We start from the raw sequence: 20,771 nt of genomic DNA on the forward strand, positions 1-20,771 counted from the left end.
AACAGTTATAGTGTAATTATAGTCCTGATATAAACAAGTTGTAGTATGCAGTCACCTTAGCTAAGTGAATCAGCTATGGTTACATCTTTGACTGTGTTCTACCTCACAAGCTGGAATAACCCAGCAAATAAAGTAGCTTCATTCATACTTTGATGCACTTTAAAAATAAAAGTATACATACTTGATATATTTATACTAAAAAAAAAAATTCTCATGGTGTAATTAATTTGAATTACTTTGTTTCTAATCATCAAGACAAAGTTTTTTTTTTTCCCCTCTCACTGGAAATGAGTTAATGAAATAAAGTTTATATATATGTGGTATTCCACCAATTTCTTAGCAAATTGTTCTATCACTGAAAAAAAAAAGTTGAAATGCACTGCATTAATGCATAAATTTTATTTCAATTCAAGGTTTACTGAATTTAATGCTTAAATTCAGTTAAATTTTAGTTTAATTTCATTCCACACAATACTTTCCAACTGACTGGTAACTGGCTAGAGGATAGCTTCTTGTTCAAATTATATGAATTTTCTCATACAACAATGATGTGAAATTTGCATCCCTTTATTTTTTCTGCATGGATTTTTTTTAATGAATATTAGCTCCTAGAGAAAGGATAAATTACCTTGTCCATTAATACAACAATCATTTCCACTATCATTTGAAAATTCCATTATATTGGCTTCTGTGATATATCTTATAACACACTCAAATTTTACTATTATATGCAATAATTATATTCCCATTTTACAATTACTTACGAATTTTGCCAGGGACAGTCATTAATGGCCGTAGTAAATTAATACTGAACAAAAATCCATGAATATTGTAACCCATGCAATATCCTGGTAAATCCCCAGGGTAACAATAAGCAATAAATCTTTCTTCATTTGAATCTGAATTAACGATATGAGCATGAACCACATAACAGCTGTTCATTGTTTCAGAAACTGCATCTTCATTATGACCTAAGTAAATCTTAAAAAACAAATAAAAGTTATATCTAAAAGAAAGTGGCATCTTTAATAAATACAGAACACAAATTATACTCCTCCCCAAATAAAACAGTAGTTATCAAATTGTTATCAGCCTAAAATTAGTGTAACAAGAAAAGTAAATTGAAGATTGTGTAAAATAGTTCAATAATGTTGACTAGTCTTAATAAAGTTCACATTAAGTATACTGATATAAATGAAAATTGGAATGGGAAACTCGCTAATATACCATAAGTTGTTCCAGGATGAAAAGAAAAAACACATTATCAAAGTCTTTCAATGACAAGCACATAATGCTTTTTTTTTAAATTTATGGAAATTTAGAGTAAATTGAATTGTGTAAGGTAAGCATTGAAATATTAAAGCCCATAAAGGCCATAGATGGTATTTTGTGCCTATCAATCGTTTATTTTTTTATCCCCATAGACACAGGTTAAAAAACAGAAGTTCTTTTGGGAAAACCCTACATCTCTGCCTGATATCAAATAACAAGTCTCAAATGAAAAGAGGCCTTCAGACAGAGAGAACAAGCTCCTAATACCATTGAGTTTTTTAGATATTGTACTACTTTCAAAAAAATTAAATAATTACCAAAAGACAGACAAAACGGTGGTTTCAGTAGTGATGAGGCACTGTCAGATAGTAATGGCTCATCTTTTAATTAAATGGCAGAATAGTGTTTCAGCAGTTAAAACTTTGTTTCATAGTGCAATATCTAGTCAATCCATGATATAGAAGTTTCCTTGATTGTGAGAAGGCCCCCTCCACCCCAACATTTTTTTGCCCTTTTATGAAAAGCTGCTAGTTGGAAATTTATTTTAGATGATGCAAAGCTCAGGAAAATCCATACAACGAGCCGGTTGTGAGCTTAGCATGCCAAAGTCAATAGTGCATAACATGTTACAACACTGTTACAGAAGCAGATGATCAACAAAAAAATCCAAAAGAATGGAGTTCTGTTGGTAAATTTCTCCATGATTACAGTTTTACAATTATGCTCCCATTTACTGCAGCACACTTTCCAACTGGTAAATAAAAACTTCATAATATCCCCTGTCACTTGAAGTGGTTTCAGATATGTATCATTCCCACAATAATAATTTAATGTAAAGGAGATTTTTGGACCCTGTACATTCAACAAAAATGCTATGTGATGTTTGACATTACTTTTATAACTGCTTTAACAACAGTGATGTCCAATTTTTTTGACTGAGGAATGATGACAATTTTCCCATGTTGTCACATGGCATTTTCACTCTGCAGCAAGATATGATGGTCATTTAAGTAGCTACATACAAGGTTTACTCAAGAATGCAAATTTTCTCTAGGAATACTGGTCGAAATTTTCCTAGTCATTACATTGACTGAGTGCTAACAAAAATGATGAATATGGACTAAAACTAGTAAAGGATCTAATTATTCATAATGAAAACATTGGAAAAAATTAAATACTCTGAACAAACCCACATTTATATTCATTTTACTAAAAGTTAATTATTTGTTTACCAAAAGTTGTATTATTTATTAAAAGTTAATTCAGTGAATTACATATGAATGATGATAATCAATAAAAAAAAAGTGTAAGCAACCAGTTACAGTGACCTCTGCAAAGCAGGCACCTCCCTTTTGTGGACACTTTCTTCTGACCCAATGGTGTCTGCTTTAGAGAGGTTTGGCTGTATTTTCAAACAGCACTTCCTGGGTTATACTGCTGTTTAATTAAAAGATATCTGAAAGCTGTTTTGGCAGTGTTGCTACCTCATCAGAGAAAAAAAAATGGACATACTATATCCACGCTGATAGAATTGCAAGGTACCTTATGTCTTTAAACAGTGGTACTCCCCATTATGTCCTTAAGAATAACCCAGGAAAGGGGAGGGTTGTGATGTACCATAATAAATTAAAAGCATAAAGAATTAATTAAGCATATTATGACCAGTAAGGGAGTTAGATGAATGGTCACTGATTTCGGTTTCATTCAGAAAGGGGTTATCGGAAGTCCAAGGCTGAAAAACATTTTAACATATTATATTGGATGTAGTTTCTTTGAATGTAGTTCCTAGAGCAAAACATTACTGTAAATGAGTATGTAATTAGAAGAATACTGATACTGTATATTATAACTGATTCATATTTAAAAAATTTTTCTGTAAAAAAAAAAAAGAAAAAGGACACACTGTATTTAGATGTATGGTAAAATCCTAGTACAATGAATATTATTTTAATGAAACTCTCATTACAACAAAATTATTTCTTAGTCCTGAAAAACTTTCCTTTATTATTAAGTGCATTTTATATCTCATTTGAAATTTCTTTCAAATGGGGCATGATTCTGATCAAAAATTCAGTATAATGAATTAATCTCAAAGTTTGTATACGTAAAATTCATTTTTTTTTCTTTTTGTAAATATTCATTTACAAAAAGAAAAAATTGTATGAGAAAATAATGAATAGTTAGAGCAAGAATAAACAAAGAATACACTTTTCACACTCCTGAATGATCAGACTCAAACCCAGTCTCTCTCTCTCAACTTAAAAAGAAAAGATAAACAGACATGGAACCACTGTACAGACTTCTGGTAAGCAATCAGCTCATTTCACAAAAAGTGTTAGAATGAATAATCTAATTCAATTCTACTGCAAGTTCCATTTTAGACGGCATTAAAATTAAATTTCTGTATTAATGTGCAAAAAAATTAAACATCGAAAACAAAACTCACTGTATTAATACATAAAAATTAACGATAAGTTATATCTACTGTACCATATCTTTGAATACGTGATTTATTAATATTTTATATGGCAGTAGATTTTTTATAAATAAAATATGCTTTCAAAATGCCAGAATAGACATGATTAAATCAATAATAACTATGGTTTAAATATTTACTACAATATAATATTAATAAAAATTAAAAGTATTGTTAATTATTAATATCAGGGTCAATTAGAATAGCTGTTTAGTTTTAATTATTATTCTCTAAGCTTTGAAACATTAAGAAACTAAAGAATTCTTTAGTTTCTTAATGTTTCAGAGGAGTCAATGTTTTTTATGTTTTAATATTTGTTTTTAAAGTGCTAAAAGTATGGTCATTATTTATTTGGTTTCAAAGCATTTAAATTGTTTTTAAAATATGGACATATTGTATTCTCTCACTCAAAGATTAGGGTTGGTGATTCGATGTATTTTGGGGTCAGGCTTGGGGTCCGTGGGCCTCCAATTCTGTAGTGCATTGGATCATTGATTTTGTCTACGAGGGAATGGAATACATGTAAACTATTTGTATAGCTATTCAACAATGGAGAGTATCAGCACCAAAGTGCTGATACTCTCCAAATATCCGATGTTTAGGATACTCTCCATCCTAACTAATAATATAATATAATAAAAATATGCATGCTTACATTGCCTGGATAGTTTGTCAATACAGAGCTACATCCTATACTTTCTGGAGTAGTTATTACTTCAGGTTTCTCAACATCCAACATTTCTTCACTTGCATGAAGAAGTAATAGCTGGAATATAAATGTATAATGCAGATTTCAGTAAACTAGATTACACTACTGAAATATAAAATTTAAAAAAACAGATTTTTAAAATGCAAGGAAGAAGATAATTATTGTGGTTAATAAAATCCATGATTTTCAACAGTTGGTAAAATATTTCAAACACTAATTCCTTACAGAACATAGAAATTCTTTACAACAGCAAACTATTACATTATGAATTATATACCATAGAAACACCTCAAATTCAGCTGAGCAAAATTCGTTTGCCTTAATCCCTGGCTAATCAAGCCAAACTTTGAATTAAGTGAAAGAAAAATTCTGGTCTACAGAATGAAGAACAAATTGCATCACATCAACAACAATATAGTATGAAGAACAGTTACTTTTAAGAATACAATATGTAATGTGTGTGTGTGTAACCTGCAAGTGTTACTCAGTCACTTTTCCTGTGTCTGGATAGTATTAATATTAGTATTAAGTTTTTATTCAATAATATACATTACAGAATTAACTCCAATTACAGTGTGATGTACATATTACAAATTAAATAACAGTGGAAAAAAATTAAACATGAAAAGACTGAAAAGTGAAAGGAACAGAATAAGTTACATTTTCTATGCAGCATGTATCTAAGATTTTATGATAAAAACTTATAAAGAAATTTAAGTTTGAACAGAGTTTGCCTGTTCAATAAATAAGATAAGGAAAATCTTTGGAGGTACATACAAAATTAGTATAGGCAACAATACTTTGCAAAAACCTACTTGATGGTTTCCTCCAGTCATTGATGGGATTCAAACTCATAAACCTTTCCACTTAAGATATAATAGTTATCATTACCAGAGGCTCTGTTCATTAGTAATTCTCATAACAGCCACTACATTGAATAAAGATAAAAACTATTACAGAATCTTTATCAAAATTCTTTAGAAAAGATGAAATCCATTTGAACAGGTTATGTGAAAGGAATTTTGGTAAATGGCATGGAGGAGGCTTTGGCAGTTCAATAAAAAATATGGACAAGGAGCCATGCATGGCTCCTCATCCAAAGAGACACATGCCCATATCATAGAAATAGAAACAGGGAGCTCAAAGGTACTATCTTTTCAAAGGGACACCAACACTTACAAACTCCAGAAGGGTCATATTTCAATCACTGGTTGCTATCACAGCTAAATACCAACAAGTGTTCCAATACATAGGTAAAGAGGCCTGTGCAGTGGATTCATTCTGTATAATCTATTATGTAGCACAGAGCGAAACAGAAAGTAAAATAAAACAAATGATAGGTTTAATGTTAAATAGTAAAACAGAATAGGTTAAATACTTACAGTACAAAAAGCTTTTGGTTATTATGGTAACCTTCATCAGTTGAACTGAAAGTTTAGGAACGTAGAACTTAAGAGCAGGTATGCCAGTCATGCACAGTAAACTGCATGATGTAACAACTAACCATTTAAAGTCGAAACCTGTGGTTGTGACATATGCAAATGTTGCCAACGTTTGTCTGTCATGAGAATGGTTGCCTCAATAATAGGGTGGACACGACATCCACTGCTTCTGTTGACCCAGGTATTAGAGCACATAATGTGCAACGACTCCAACCAGGTGTGGTGTCGGTAATGGCGGGACCAATTGACAACCATGACATCACAGTGTGGGTCAATGTCATGTCGGGTTGACCAGAAGTGCTCAGCAACGGCTGAGTATTCTATGTCCGCTAAGCGGATGGCTCTTTCATGTTCTGAGATATGTTTGCCGAGCCGTCTGCCAGTTTCTCCGACATAGCAACTAGTGCAGTCACGGCAAGAAATGCGGTAGACTAGTCCAATTTGTAGTAAGGTGGGAACTGGTGTTTTTACTCTAGAGATGAGGGATCGTAATTTCCTGCTTGGGAGCTGTATGCACTTTATCTCATGAGATTTCAGGACCCTAGAAACCTGTTGTGATAGGTTTCTAGGGTATGTGAACGTTGCCAACATTCACATATGTCACAACCAACTTCAACTTCAAACAGTTAGTTGTTACATCACGCGATTTACTGTGCATGACTGGCACTACACGCTCTTAAGTTCTACGTTCCTAAACTTTCAGTTCAACTGATGAAGGTTACCATAATAACCGAAAGCTTTTTGTACTGTATGCATTTAACATATTCTGCTTTACTATTTAACATTAAACCTGTCATTTATTTTATTTTACTTTCTGTTTCACTCTGTGCCATATAATAGATTATACAGAACATTCCAATACACCCTGGACACAAAGAAAAATAATAAACCAATAGTTTATGTTTAGTTAGTTCATTATTTCTTTGTGTCCAATGCACATGAGACAATGACTGAAGGAAGGCTTTTTCCCCATTCTTGCACAGATATATCTTAAGATTTGAATACTGGCTAAGCAGATAAACATATCAATGTCAACTGTGCGTGATTTAAGACAGATTTTCAGAAAATGTGCACATAGGGTTTCCAAACAACTCATAGAGGAGCACAAAACCACACATGCAGGGGACCTGTCTGCAGTATCTGCAATGCTACAACAAGACAGTGAAAAGAATTATTGCAGATAATAAATATGAGTGCATCCTGTTACCAATATATTTTATTATATGTGTTATTTGTTTACCACAAAGAAACAAAACAAGATTCCATGATGTGAAATCACAATAAGTCTACCTGACTAAAAAAAATTGAAGCACATACTGTCTTGCTGGAAAATCAAGGAAACTATGTTCTTGGACAAGCCATTCCTCTTGTTCCAAATGATGTAAGGATACACCAAAAATTTTGGCAATACTGTGATACACTAGATGCATTGAGGCTGGCCACCAGTAGGAAATGCTTTAATATAACAATACATAGAGTTGGTACTCATCTGTAGCTACATGGCAGATTGGAGATACTTCTCCACCCCCACAGTTCTGGTCTTTGAAATAGTATCCTTTTTGACCCACTAAACAAACATATTAATATTGGTATTAGTACTGGAAAATGAGTCAAGGAAACAAGCTCATATAGCATCAGCTAAACAAACACACAAAAAACCTGCCCATCCCTCCAATATTTTGTCCATAGTTTCCTTATATTTATTCAAACTACCTACTTTCATAACTGCAGATGGAAGGTTGTTTCAACAATCAATTATCCCCTAGCAAATCTTTGCACATCTATCCTGCAACCATCCTTTCTCAATTTATGTCCCCTTATGTGCATTATCTGAACAAGAGCAAGAATATCATCAGCATTTAGGCTACTGATTTGCTACTGATGATGTGAAGCAGTTAGTAAAAACCTGACTGTTAGGAAAACCGATTTTCCAACAATAGTATGGAATCCAAGGTATTCCTTGAGTGGCACAGTTCGTAGGTAAACTGTGTTGTTTGAAAATAATAAAGCACTCAAACCTATGTTGGTATAATTATGTTTATTTCCGAATTGGAAATACGTACATAATGGAGGCAAGCATTTTCTGGTATTTTCTTACCACATCTTCAGTGACTGCAAAGACAGTAACTAAGGGTTATTATTATGGAATTTAAAAAATTTACAATTTTAAAAATTTTATTTTAGTGGAATTAATTTTTTTTAAAACTTTTAATTTTAAAAATTAAAAGTTTTAGTAACTGAAAATAAGATCTAATTCAAAGAATTTTGTTTAAGGTTAATTTTATTAAGTAAATAACAATAATACATAAACACTTACGAGTTGTCTTTGCAATATCAGTCACAAAAGGTCACAAGAACTTGTTGATTTGTTTACGGGTGAACACACACACACACACACACACACACACACACACACACACACACACACACACACACACACACACACACTTGCCAGGTGGTTTGTTTGGTGGATGAGAGTCCAAGCAGTTATTTTTATAGTCTCAATATCAGGGTTTATTTGTGCCTTAAAGGTAACATTACTGCAGGTTATGGCTTAGTGGATAATGGGGGAGGTTAATACACATTTAAAGATATGTGATAAAAAAAATTGCTTTAAATTAAAATAGGTAACACAAAATGAAACTAAATTATATAAACTAAATAATATTGTCAGAAAGCTTTACCAATTAAGACCTGTTTCCAGGGTGGCTGGTAGGGACTGACCTAAGTTGTAGTGTACTCCTTAGTTGTGGGGGGGGGTTGTTTGGTTTGGTTTCAGTTAACAAATTTAAACTTATTTTTAATTTGGGTTAGAACTCTGTTCTTAAAGATATACATGTGACTGTTTTCGACTGGTATGGAATTCCTTGTCACATACTGGGATAAATACAAATCAATCTGACAACCATGCATGTTAAGAACTAAACAACACATATCTTGCATCATGTGTAATTTTATTGTTAAAAAAGCATAAAAGCCTTATCATAATTTATATTACTGATTCAAATTACATTATATTACTGATTCAATGGCACTTGTAAATAGCTGGAATGAACAAAACCACACAGACTTTCTTCATTTTACTTTCTCAGTATTTTACTCCATTTTTCAAAGAATTTATTTTTTTCTTGTCCAGAACAGATGGACATTGCCACTTGCCACTCATTTGGAGAGGTCTGGTTTTCTATTCTGGTTAATGACTGGAGGAATATCTGAAGTCCTCTTTGATCAAGGCTGTAGTTACTTGATCTGCAGCTGAAGGAGTATGTTTCCTCCCACTCCTGATTCATGAGATATTCCAGGTCTTTCAGACAGAAAATTACAAATCAGCCTGTGAACACACACTAACAAATAAAATACACAACATGGATATAAGTAGCAAGCTCATGCCATTAAAAATAAAAATTTGAAATAGTCTGGTAGGCAACATATTCAGGAGGCTCATCTTACAGCAGTGGTAAGATTACTCCATCAATTTGGTGATCTCTTATATTGCACATTTCAGATTATATGGGTAGTATACAATGCTAAATAGTGACTATAGATGATATAGTGAAATACATTTACCTTGTAAAATGGCACCTCAGCCCCAACACTAATGCCTTTTAATTCTTCTAGATACTGTGGAAATGTATTCTCTACAGCTTTTACAGTCATCTGATACACCTGAAATAGGATCGGTAATAAATTAGAAAGTTTTTTCCATTTTGGCTGCTTAAAACATTTTAAAAAAACGAAATATTATAGACAGCAACAATTTTAATTTAGGTTATTTTAAGGGTACAAGTACTTCAAAAATGAACAGACAATCATTGGGGATGAAGCAAGGTGTATTTGATGTGCAAGGAGACCTTGCACATCAACAAATGACAAACTTCTCTCCCAAGTCAAAATAAGAACTGAAGACATTCTCTCACACCAGAATATGGTATGGTAGTTGCCAAGCTTCCATATCCGATATTTTACACACAAAAAAGGATATTTATTATGTAACTTTTTGTTCCCAAGTTTTTAACAGCAGATCAAATGGAAATAAGAGCTGAATTTTTAAAGGAGCTGGTTGAAATTAGAAAACATGATCCAGGATTTCTAAAAACCATAGTAACAGGAGATGAAATGTGGTGTTATCTTTATGACCCACAGACAGAGACAGGTGGACAATCCTTTTGCATTTTCAAATCAGAGCTGGCTCCAGGGTTTTTAGGTCCAACTGCAAAATAATTGCTTGGAGCTGGAAATTAGTACTAAAAGTATCTTTTTTCATAAACAAATAAAATAAAAATAATACAGTGTATTCTAAATGAAATGCGACCTACTAAATAATGTTTCTTTCAGTAAAAATTGTTAAGTACAAGAATGAAGCCCAGTCCAAATAAAAAAAAATCATTTTGGGAAGTTGCTTTAGAAGACTGGGCCACTGGCAAAGAATTTGCAGAAAAATAGCACAAGTTAGAGACTGGCATGTAAATTAGCAAATGAGATTCTACATTACCTTCTTTAATGAGACAATCAGCAGTGGGCATTTTGTTACCATCATGCAAACATTTGTGAAGGCATTATCATCTGATGACTTACAAAATGGGAGCCGCTAGATGATAATGTTTTCACAAGATAATAAAACTGATGATGCCTTTCACCCTTCCAGTGCAGTCCTGAAAAAATAGTGCCATGATGTTCAAAGAGGAGAATTAAAATTTAAATTTACAAGTTATTTAATAATTAAGGAAAGCAATACACAAATTTAATAGATAACTGAGACAACTAATTAATTTACAAATTATAATTAAATAAATTACAAAGTAATTTATTATAATTAAATTATAAAATAAATTAAGAATAATAAAACAATGTGCCATTGAGAGAATACATACCACAATCATAAAGTTAATTTAAAATATTATGAATTATTTTAATATAATTTATAATATTTAAATAATTAAATTTAATATATTTAATTAATATACTTAAAGTCATAATAAAAAGTTTTAATTAATACAGTATTAAACAAGATGTTACTGCAAAAAAGCACTACGAGAAGAGAGTAAGTTCAAGCAATGCCTATGCGTACTTATACTTAATGTATCACGCTCACTAAATTGCTGCATTATTTTATTTGCACCAATGTTTTTATTCAAGCTTTTACAATTCATAATTTCTTTGCAGAAGCCTCAATGTGCAATGAATATGCCATCCTGACACTTCTTGGTCAGGATGTTCAGTTTACAACACAGACTGGAGAACTCTATAAAAGTTTATTATTCTCTTGCTCAAAAGCTTTAATTAGCTTTGGAGCAAGGAAAAGAATAAACTAGTCTCTTTCAAAGGTACTTTTCTTTTTTCTTCAAATCCCGAAACTTGGTTTATTGTCCCTTATACGTGCAATTTACATATAAGATACACACAGGAAGTCTGAATTTGGAGTTGGAAAAACTGGGAACATCAGAGGAATACACTGAGGGGGCACAATGCTTGGGAGAAGAGTTAGTTTTTATTTATTTATTTTTCATTTATTTGTATCTTCTCTTATTTTTCAACAGAAATCTGAAGCTAACTAACCTTCATACCTTTTATAATGGAGACAATGACTATTGTAAGACACAAAACTCTGACAATGTTAGACACCGTGGAATACTGAATAAAATAGTTAAATGGTTAACTACTTTATTCAATAAAGTAGCTAAATGGTTAACTACTTTATTCAATCAATAGCTAATTGGTTTAAATTGCATTATACACTGGGAGTGTTAAGAGCTTTTGCTAAAGAAAAGGCTTGCTATCATGACTGGTAGCAAGAGAAAGTCTTCTACTGCTGAACTGTGGTCATAAAATTACATTTCATAGTGTAAAATTGACACTTTCAAACATAAATCTGGTTTTACTGATGAGACTTTTTAATGTTTTTTTGGTTAGTGTGCTCCCACATCATGGAGTCCACTTTTGACTCATAAGATCTAGATCCATCATGTCACATGATGGACCTAGGTCTTATCACTGATGGTGATTTTGTTCCTCCTGTATAAGACAACCAACTCCATTGGTTGTCTTATACAGGAGAAGATGCTAAAGAGGCACAAAATTTACAAAAAAGGGGCTCACATCTGGTGAGTATGGGCTTGGCACACCCAGGGTCCTGAGCTGGATATCATCATTCTTCTCTTTCTTGGTGATTCCCTTCTCTCTCTCTCTCTCTCTCAGGGTAACTTGGAAATTTTTTTAGCTGGTGCAGCATAAGCCTCAGGCTTCCTTGCACTATATGGCTAATAATAATAATAATAATAATAATAATACTGACAAATACATAAAGCTACGTATTTTTTATGGCTGTGTCCTAATAATTTTCATTTATCTCAGTCCTAATATTCTTAAAATGACAGCTGTATTCTTTCTTTCCTATGCTCGTTCATTGCTGTGCAGTAAAAAAAAACACCATATGATTGTCCTCTGGCACACATTAGCAAAAAAGTTTATTATTTTTAAGGAAAAATGGGGGTTTTTAATTGGGTTATTAATACTTAACATGTTTTAAATTTTATTTTTTATTATTATTTTTGCTATAAATTTAATAAAATTTATAGCAAAAAAATTTACTATATATTTTTTTAAATGCAGGAGTGCCTTGTTCAACATTACTTAATGTTTTGAATATTTCCATTGGCATAAGCTATGTTATGTGTTCCCATCTGGGGACCCCCAGAGTATTTTTATTATTTTATGCGAACGTATGGCATATAATTTGTTTTAAATTTCATTAAATTTCCAAAAGTTTTATCATATTTCAATGTAGCAAGTGTACTTTATATTCAAATAGTACTATACTGCACTTAAATGGAAAAAGATAATTTTTAGAATCATACAAAAGTGCACATCACATAGCTTGTTCCGATAATCTTGTGTCTTTTGTGGCATATATTTTCAAGTTTGGCATTTATATGTTCATTATTTGTATCTGAAGTTTTTTCAGTAAATTCCTTAGAGATAAGGTTTTATTTCTATCTGTAGTCAGTAGGCTTGAGGCCAGCACCAGTTTTTTCCTTCTTTTCCACATTTTTTTCCTTGCTGGAAAACCTTGGTTTTCTAGGGGAAACTCGATAAGCAAAGTATGTTCCCTTCTGTTGGTTATCTTAGAATATCCAGGTATTTTTCTATATTAGGTTATTTATTTATTTATTTTTTACTTTTTTTTATTTGGTACATTTGTTGGTTGTTTTGAATGCTGGTGCATTGTGGGTGAGATGGAGCCTCTAGCACAAAATCTTTTTTGTCCATCATATTTTAATTGTATTAAATCATTTATCTTTTAGTATTAAAGGTTACAAATCCAAAAACCCGAAAGCACATGTCAGGAGAAAAAGTCATATCAGCAAGCTTTTGTATGAGCAGTGTTATGTGACAGATTCATTCCTGTATATTTATTCCATTCACTAGCACAGTTTTGAACTAAGTGTACTTTCTTATCACAAATTTTTGGCTGTATTTGTATGAAAAATATGTTACCCAACTGGTTTGGCTGAGAACACAATCCTCAATTATAACATTACATTCATGATAAAACCAGTTCACTTAATATCATTTCACTTAACCTGTTTTCCAGAAACATATATAACATTGAGTTCCTCAATATTTAAACAAGGTCATTAATCATTATAGCAATGATATTCAGAGGTCAGTTGGTCAGCTTTTTAATAAGAGGAAAGAAATCAAAAGCAAAGTTTTGATTCTTTTTACAACTATAAAGTAAAAATATGGAAATTAATGAAATTTTAAACTAGTAGTACCTGCACTGTTCTGTACAACTTTGAATGTGTCACATATAGTTAATTATAAATATTCACTCACCTGCTCTCCTTTCTTTGTTTTATACCTTGGAATCAAATTGTTATTTAAATCTGATGATCCATTAACATAATCTTGAATCATTGACTTAAAGGTTCGACCCTATGTAGAAAAACTATAGTTATATATAGATATTTGGATATTTTTAGAAATAAAATCTAATTTTAGTTTTAATTTATAGTCATTATTTTAAAAAGACTCAACATAATTCACACTCAACATTATTTAAAAACTATTCCACCTCCCCCATCTTTATAGGTTCTTTCACACGTAATCTACCTTTTCTAATGTAGGTATTAAAGGACACTGTTATGACTGTACCCAACCAAGAACAATGATCATTTAAACATTCACTGTACAGTCAAACTTTGTACTGGAGAAATTATTTTCCTCTTTGAAGAGAACTGAACAACATGAAATAGAAGAACTGTAAGATACTTTTTTCGAATGGTTGATGATGAGAAGATTGTTCATACATATGTATTGTTAAATTCCAATTCTTAATTAAAATAAGCAGTATATTTAGCTTTTAAAGTAATTATTTTATGAATATGGAAGTTATGTGTTATCCTTTGTTCGTTTTTCTCTGCTTTCATCAACATGTGCCTGATGCATTACATTGTACTAGAGTCTATGTGCATGCATGTGATTTTTTCTAGACTCTGCCATCATCTTGTAGGAACAGTAAGCAATAAAAAAATTAGTAAGAAAGAGCCTAAAAGTGTTAAATACTTTACAGTGTGAATTTCAAAATGGGAATTTTATTGAGTATTTCGATTTTTATTAAGTTTGGTCAGGAAGTATTATGATTCCCTTAACCCTGCAGTCATGGCATCCCTAATTATTGCGAACAAACATGGTGGAACAGAGCTACACCTGACTGGCATAAATTTTATTTTTAATTTCTGGAAAAAGATTATGGTTTTTTTTTTTTAAATTCTGCCAAGTTCAGTTCTTTCCCCCCACTCTTTTCCTCTTGTATATTAATGACCTTCTTCCATTGACTGGAAATCCTATCCACAGTTTTGCCGAAGACAGCACATTGCATTCCACTTTCCATTTTGAGAAACCTTGCCCTGCTCAGTCAATCCCAAGGGCTCACACCTGGTGAGTATGGGCTTGGCACACCCAGGGTCCTGAGCTGAATATCATCATTCTTCTCTTTCCTGGTGATTCCCTTCTACTTCTGACTCCTGTTCTCTCTCTCTCTGCAGCATAAGCCTCAGGCTTTCTTGCACCGTATAGCTTATATTTGTTTATAATATATTGTTTATAATAATATATCTTCAACTTCTTGAATATCCACTACCAATTCCTTAAATTCCGATCTCCAGGTAATTCTCCAGTGGGGCAAAGACAACTTAGTTGATTTCAATCCTTATAAAACTCAGTCTTGTCTTATATCTCACAAAAAGGATTCTTCTGCTCCTATGCTTGTCTTTGGTAACACTCCGATTTCTAGGCAAAATGATATATCTCTTTTGGGGATTACCCTGACTTCTAATCTCTCTCTCTCTTAGCACAAGCACATTACAAATATTGTTTCCTCTGCATCTAAAAAACTTGGTTTTCTCTTTCTCTCTCAGCGTTACTTTTCTTCCAAACAGCTGTTCACTCTGTACAAATTGCAAACCCGCCCTACCATGGAATATTGTTCCCACATCTGGGGCAGTGTCCCCAAAACCTCTCTCAGGCTTCTAGATTCCATTCAGAAGAGGGCAGTTAGGTTAATTAATAACTCCTCTCTAACAGAGTCTCTCCATTCGCTGTCTCATAGACGTACTGTTGCTGCTGCATGCCTTTTCTACAGATACTTCCATGGGCACTGTTCTTCTGAATTGGCTTCTATAGTTCCCGCTCCCTCTTTCAAAACAGTCTGAACACGTGCCGCCACCAGCCAACATCCATTTACTGTCCAACTTCAAACTCACAGAACCAACTTTTCATATTCCTCATTTATTCATTCAATTGCTGTTTTCTGGAACAACTTTCCTTCATACGTATTTCCTGAAAATTACAGTCTACAGAAGTTCAAGTCTAATGTCAACAAACATCTTCTTTCGTCTTCTCAACCTCCAACCCAAGCACAGTACTAAGTACTATATGTTCGAATACCTCTCGTGTTTGGGGTTTTCATAAAAAAAATATATATATACATAGTTCATCTTTTCTTAATGGACTGCAAACTGTATACATTTTTTTAATAAAAAAGTTTATAATAAAATATTATTAAATTTTTTATTATAAAATTTAAATATTAAAGAATTATTTTATTGAAGAGTTTTTATTGAATGCAAAAAATAATTTTGAATTGTCACTCAACCATCCCCTCATCCCGATGGATAAAGGGATGGTCGAGTGGGAGATGACAGAGAATGATAATCGATGAACACTGCTCATTGTGGACTAATGTTATTAATGGAGGTCCCCAGGATTCAATGTCGGGCCCATTGTTGTTTTCTATATTTATCAATGATACTGATGAAGGCATATGTTTAATGCCCAAGTTTGCAGATGATACAAAGGTTGGCAGAATGGTTAATGACAGTAATGACAGTATGCGACTGCAACAGGATCTAGAAAAGTTAGGCAGATGGGGTAAGATATATCAATTGATAAATGTAAAGTACTGCATGTCAGCAGTAACTCCAGAGTAACATACCAACTCTGTAGTACTACACGCAGGCTAGTGAAAAATGAAAAAGACCTGGCGGTAATTGTGCTGTCAGATATGAAGTTCTCTGAGTAATCCAGACAGACTGTCAGGACAGCTCATGCTGTTTTGTCATGATATATACAGGAATTTTGCAACAAGGGATAAGGAGGTGATTATCCCATTTTATAAGGCAATGGTCAAGTCCCACATCTTGAGTACTACATACAGGTCTCGTAGCCTCATTTTAGGAAGGATGTAAAGCTGCTGGAATGAGTACAGAGAAAGGCTATGAGATTTGTGAGTGGAACAAAGGGTTCTCTTACAAAGAAAGGCGTCAGTTCTGCAAACTTCAGCATCTGGAGACTAGGCATCTGTGAGGTGATTTGATTGAGGTGTTTAAGGCTTTGAATTGAGCTTTGCTCAATTCAAAGCCTTATGCTTATGGTAATGCTAATAATAACATTACTTCAAATGAACCTTTCAAAAAGATGTAGTTAATGACTATTAGAAACAATTAATAAGCATTACTTGTGCGTGTCTTTATTAGGCACATTAGCAAATATGCATAATCAACCTATAGTCTTCACCATGTCCATCTACAGGCAACAACTCAATTCCCAATGTGTGGATTTTCTATAATTTTATATTTGGGTCCTTTAAAAAGATTTGTCAGGCAATTCCAAATGTCATTAAAATCACACCAACAGAAATCCAGCAATTATTATTATTATTATTATTATTATAATATATATATATATATATATATATATATATATTTTTTTTTTTTTTTTTTTTATACATATCATATAGCTATCCGTACATTGTATATTGTAGCTTAGTACCATGCATTGGTTGAAGGAAAAGAATAGGCAATGTGACATGCAAAGAAAGAAAATTTTTTCAGTTGTGCACAAAAGTTGTACTAATTGTGCATATGCTTTATGCTAATGTTTTTGTTATAAATCATGCAATTTTATTATTTGGTAACACACGAATGTAGAGCACAACATACATTAACTAACTTGTCTTACAGTCAATACATGACAAAAACAAAATATTTTTACACTATTTTGTTTCTTGGTTTGAACTTTTATATTATTTTCAGAAAATGTATTAGCTATCCTGATATTTGTGAACCACTACTCGTTTCATATCAGAAAGTATAGTTAATCTACAGAGCAGAGTGTTACAGCATAATAATATGTGCACTATGAATTAATAAGGGAGAAAACACTACTTTGCATTTGTAAAAATGAAGAAAATTTAATAATGCATACTGATATGTGCACCACAAAACAATTACTGATGAAGTCGATCTGCAATGAATTTTTTTGCTAATATTCCTAAAAAGTACAAACTGAATTCTCCAACTTACTATCTGAAATCCAACTTCACTGTGGTTTCCTCTCACGTATATTACAGGAAGACTACTCGGAGGTTTCAGTACATCTGACATTCTCAAATAGCTAAATTCAATACCTGAAAAAAAATATATCATAGTTTGTGAAAGAATGTTAAACATTTATCCATGTATACATAGTAGCAAGCATACACCAGTATTGTACAGAGCAAAGTTTATAAACTGTGTTCAATGGCTAACTTTAATATATATTCCTTTAGAACAAAGTGATGCAGATTCGACCTTCACCATACTTTATTTATTCACTGACATATCAAGGGCAGTGGGAGTCAACATTGCAACCTATACAAATTGAGCTACCAATATGGAATATGCTAGTCTATCCCTCTTCTCCATTCCACATTAATTAATTTCAATATTTTGAATTTTTTATGTGAAATTTCTTCCTGCCTCCTTTCAACAAGCAGTGACAGCAATCTTAGTAGCTCACAAATACACAATTTTCAGAGCACAAAAATGAATAAAGGGAAAAAACCTGTAAAATTTATGGAAACCCTTTTTTTAAGGAGCAACATACAGTAACTGAAAGTTCTGGTACTGTTAAAGTAGTTAATCAATAAGCTACATGGATTTATTCAATCTACATAAATGACTGGTTATGAAGAGTGGATCTCTTTCCATCAAATGATAAACAGTCACAAAAATCACAAGATACAGTTGCAAAAACTGCTTGGGCTTGGCACACCCAGGGTCCTGAGCTGGATATCATCATTCTTCTCTTTCTTGGTGATTCCCTTCTACTTTTGACTCTCTCTCTCTCTCTCTCTCTCTCTCTCTCTCTCTCTCTCTCTCTCTCTCTCACTCTCTCACAGGGTTACTCGGGAACTTTTTTTTTCCCCCTAGTGCAGCATAAGCCTCAGGCTTCCTTGCATCATATGGATATTAATAATAATAATAAATATGGAATTGGGGAAATAGAGTTAGCATTAGTAGTGACAGATAATGCAAGCTTATACAGCATCAGCCTAAAAAAAAACCCATTCCCATTTCATCAATTCAATCACTCCAAAAGTTTGTCCAGTTCTTCCTTGAATCTATTTAAGCTATCAACTTCCAACAATGACAGAGGGAAGCTTTTTCCAGCAATCAACCACTCACCGGCTAAAGGCAAATTTCCGTACATCATTCTGCAACTACCTTTCCTCAATTTGAATTTATGCCTCCTCAAGTGTGCAATCAGAGCAACAGGACGAATCCCATCAGTAAGTAACATACTTTGTAAAAAGGATAGGTGGAATAGGACCAGGGTATGTCTGCCAGGGGCAAAGGTTGATGACGTTGTAGAGCGGATATCATCTTTTAAGGGCACAAAAGGTGATATAGTTGTACACGTTGGCACTAATGATATTAAGAGTAGGAGACCGGCGGAATTACTTAGCAAGTACAGGTCACTGTTGAAAAAAAGCCGTGAATTAGGGTTGAACTTGAAAGTGTCTGCAATTCTGCCCAGACACGATAGGAGGGAGTATATGATGAGAGCCTTGTCGATCAATTCGGCCCTGGAGGGATTGTGCAAGGCTCAAGGGGTAGAATTTTTTTCAGCCTGGACTGTACTTGTTAACAGGAGAGATTGCTTCTACAGGGATGGGATACACTTAAATAGAAAGGGTGCAAGAATTTTTGCTGATGCTGTCGAGGCAGTGTTAGGTGGGTCGGAAAACTGCTAGTTGGGGGGGATACAAGGACTAATAGATTAACAGTAGCCAGTGGCAGAGGTGGAAGTGATTCTTGCACTGCTTCTACTGAAATGAGCAGAAGTCTGAAAAACAAGATGCAGGATATTTCAGAGACTGCTGGGAGTCATTGCGGTACAAGTAAACACATGGGTTGTGTTAGGGTAGCTAAGAATAGAAACAGGTGCATGTATACCTGCGTGTACACCAATGCTAGGAGTTTGGTAAATAAATTTGATGAATTTGAGGTATTGCTCAAAACATCAAAGGCAGATATTGTTGGGATATCAGAGACGTGGTGTCATACAGATATAAGTAATGCGGAACTGGAATTTGGGGAATACAATGTGTATAGAAAGGATAGACAGGACAGGAGGGGAGGAGGGGTTATGCTATTAATTAAGAAACACATAAAGTCCAAGGAAGTGAAGCCAGTCGACATCGATGGACAGGGCAGTGTCGAGTCAGTTTGGTGTGACATAAGCATAGGGAAATCAAAATTGAGAGTAGGAGTGTGCTATAGGCCTAATGACTCTGATGAGTATAATAAGATATTGTACAGGGAAATAGAGTGGGCCAGTAAATCAGAGAGTCTTATAATGGGGGACTTTAATTTCCCAGATATTGACTGGAATTTGTGGGTTGGTCACTCGCACACTAGCAAGGCTTTTGTGGATTTATTGGATGATTGTTTTCTACATCAGCATGTTCGTGAGGCAACAAGAGGGAGCAATACTCTTGATCTGATTATCAGTAGTGATTCTTCATGCATTAAGAACCTGCAGATAAATGAACCACTAGGTGGCAGTGATCACAGTGTGTTGAAGTGGGATTTACTCAAGGAGGTAACTACCATCAGAGGTAAAGGGAAGGGTTTTTGTTTTCGTAAAGGCGACTATGATGGTCTGAGACAGTATTTAAATTCTATACAGTGGGACCAACTGATGATGTTACCAACAGCAAACTCAAAATGGGAAGCATTCAAGGAACTAATCTTGGAGGCTACCAGGCTTTACATACCAACTAAGAAATATTGTTCAAGGTTTAGGCCTAAATGGTTGTCAGATGAACTAATGAGACATGTGGCAGAGAAGAAAAATGCATGGGATACATACAAATTAATGGGTGACATGGAAGCCTATGATAGATATAAGTTGGTCTGTAACCAAGTCACAAAGGAGATTAGGCAGGCAAAGGCAGACTATGAAAAATCCTTGGCAAAGGATGCAAAGAAAAACAGAAAAGAGTTCTTTACATACTTGAACTCGAAAAGGAAAGGGATGAATCAGA

General features: G+C 33.4%; 1 protein-coding gene across 2 annotated transcripts in view; it reads right to left on the bottom strand.

Moving 5' to 3' along the window:
• The window catches only part of LOC150078781 (beta-alanyl-dopamine/carcinine hydrolase-like), a 51,903-nt gene that overhangs the window by 21,889 nt on the left and 9,243 nt on the right, over positions 1 to 20,771 (bottom strand). For both annotated transcript variants that reach the window (XM_090383345.1, XM_090383346.1), the window contains exons 2-6: positions 17,764 to 17,867; positions 13,736 to 13,834; positions 9,467 to 9,565; positions 4,404 to 4,514; positions 765 to 981 (exon numbers count right to left, since the gene is read on the bottom strand). In XM_090383345.1, coding sequence (XP_090239471.1) covers positions 765 to 981; positions 4,404 to 4,514; positions 9,467 to 9,565; positions 13,736 to 13,834; positions 17,764 to 17,844 — 607 coding nt within the window. In that variant the 5' untranslated portion in view covers positions 17,845 to 17,867. The remainder of the gene's footprint in view (positions 1 to 764; positions 982 to 4,403; positions 4,515 to 9,466; positions 9,566 to 13,735; positions 13,835 to 17,763; positions 17,868 to 20,771) is intronic.

Source organism: Mastigoproctus giganteus, chromosome 10 (assembly GCF_048544385.1).
Source record: "Mastigoproctus giganteus isolate SK-2022 chromosome 10, ASM4854438v1, whole genome shotgun sequence".
In the NCBI taxonomy this organism is placed as follows: Eukaryota; Metazoa; Arthropoda; class Arachnida; order Uropygi; family Thelyphonidae; genus Mastigoproctus; species Mastigoproctus giganteus.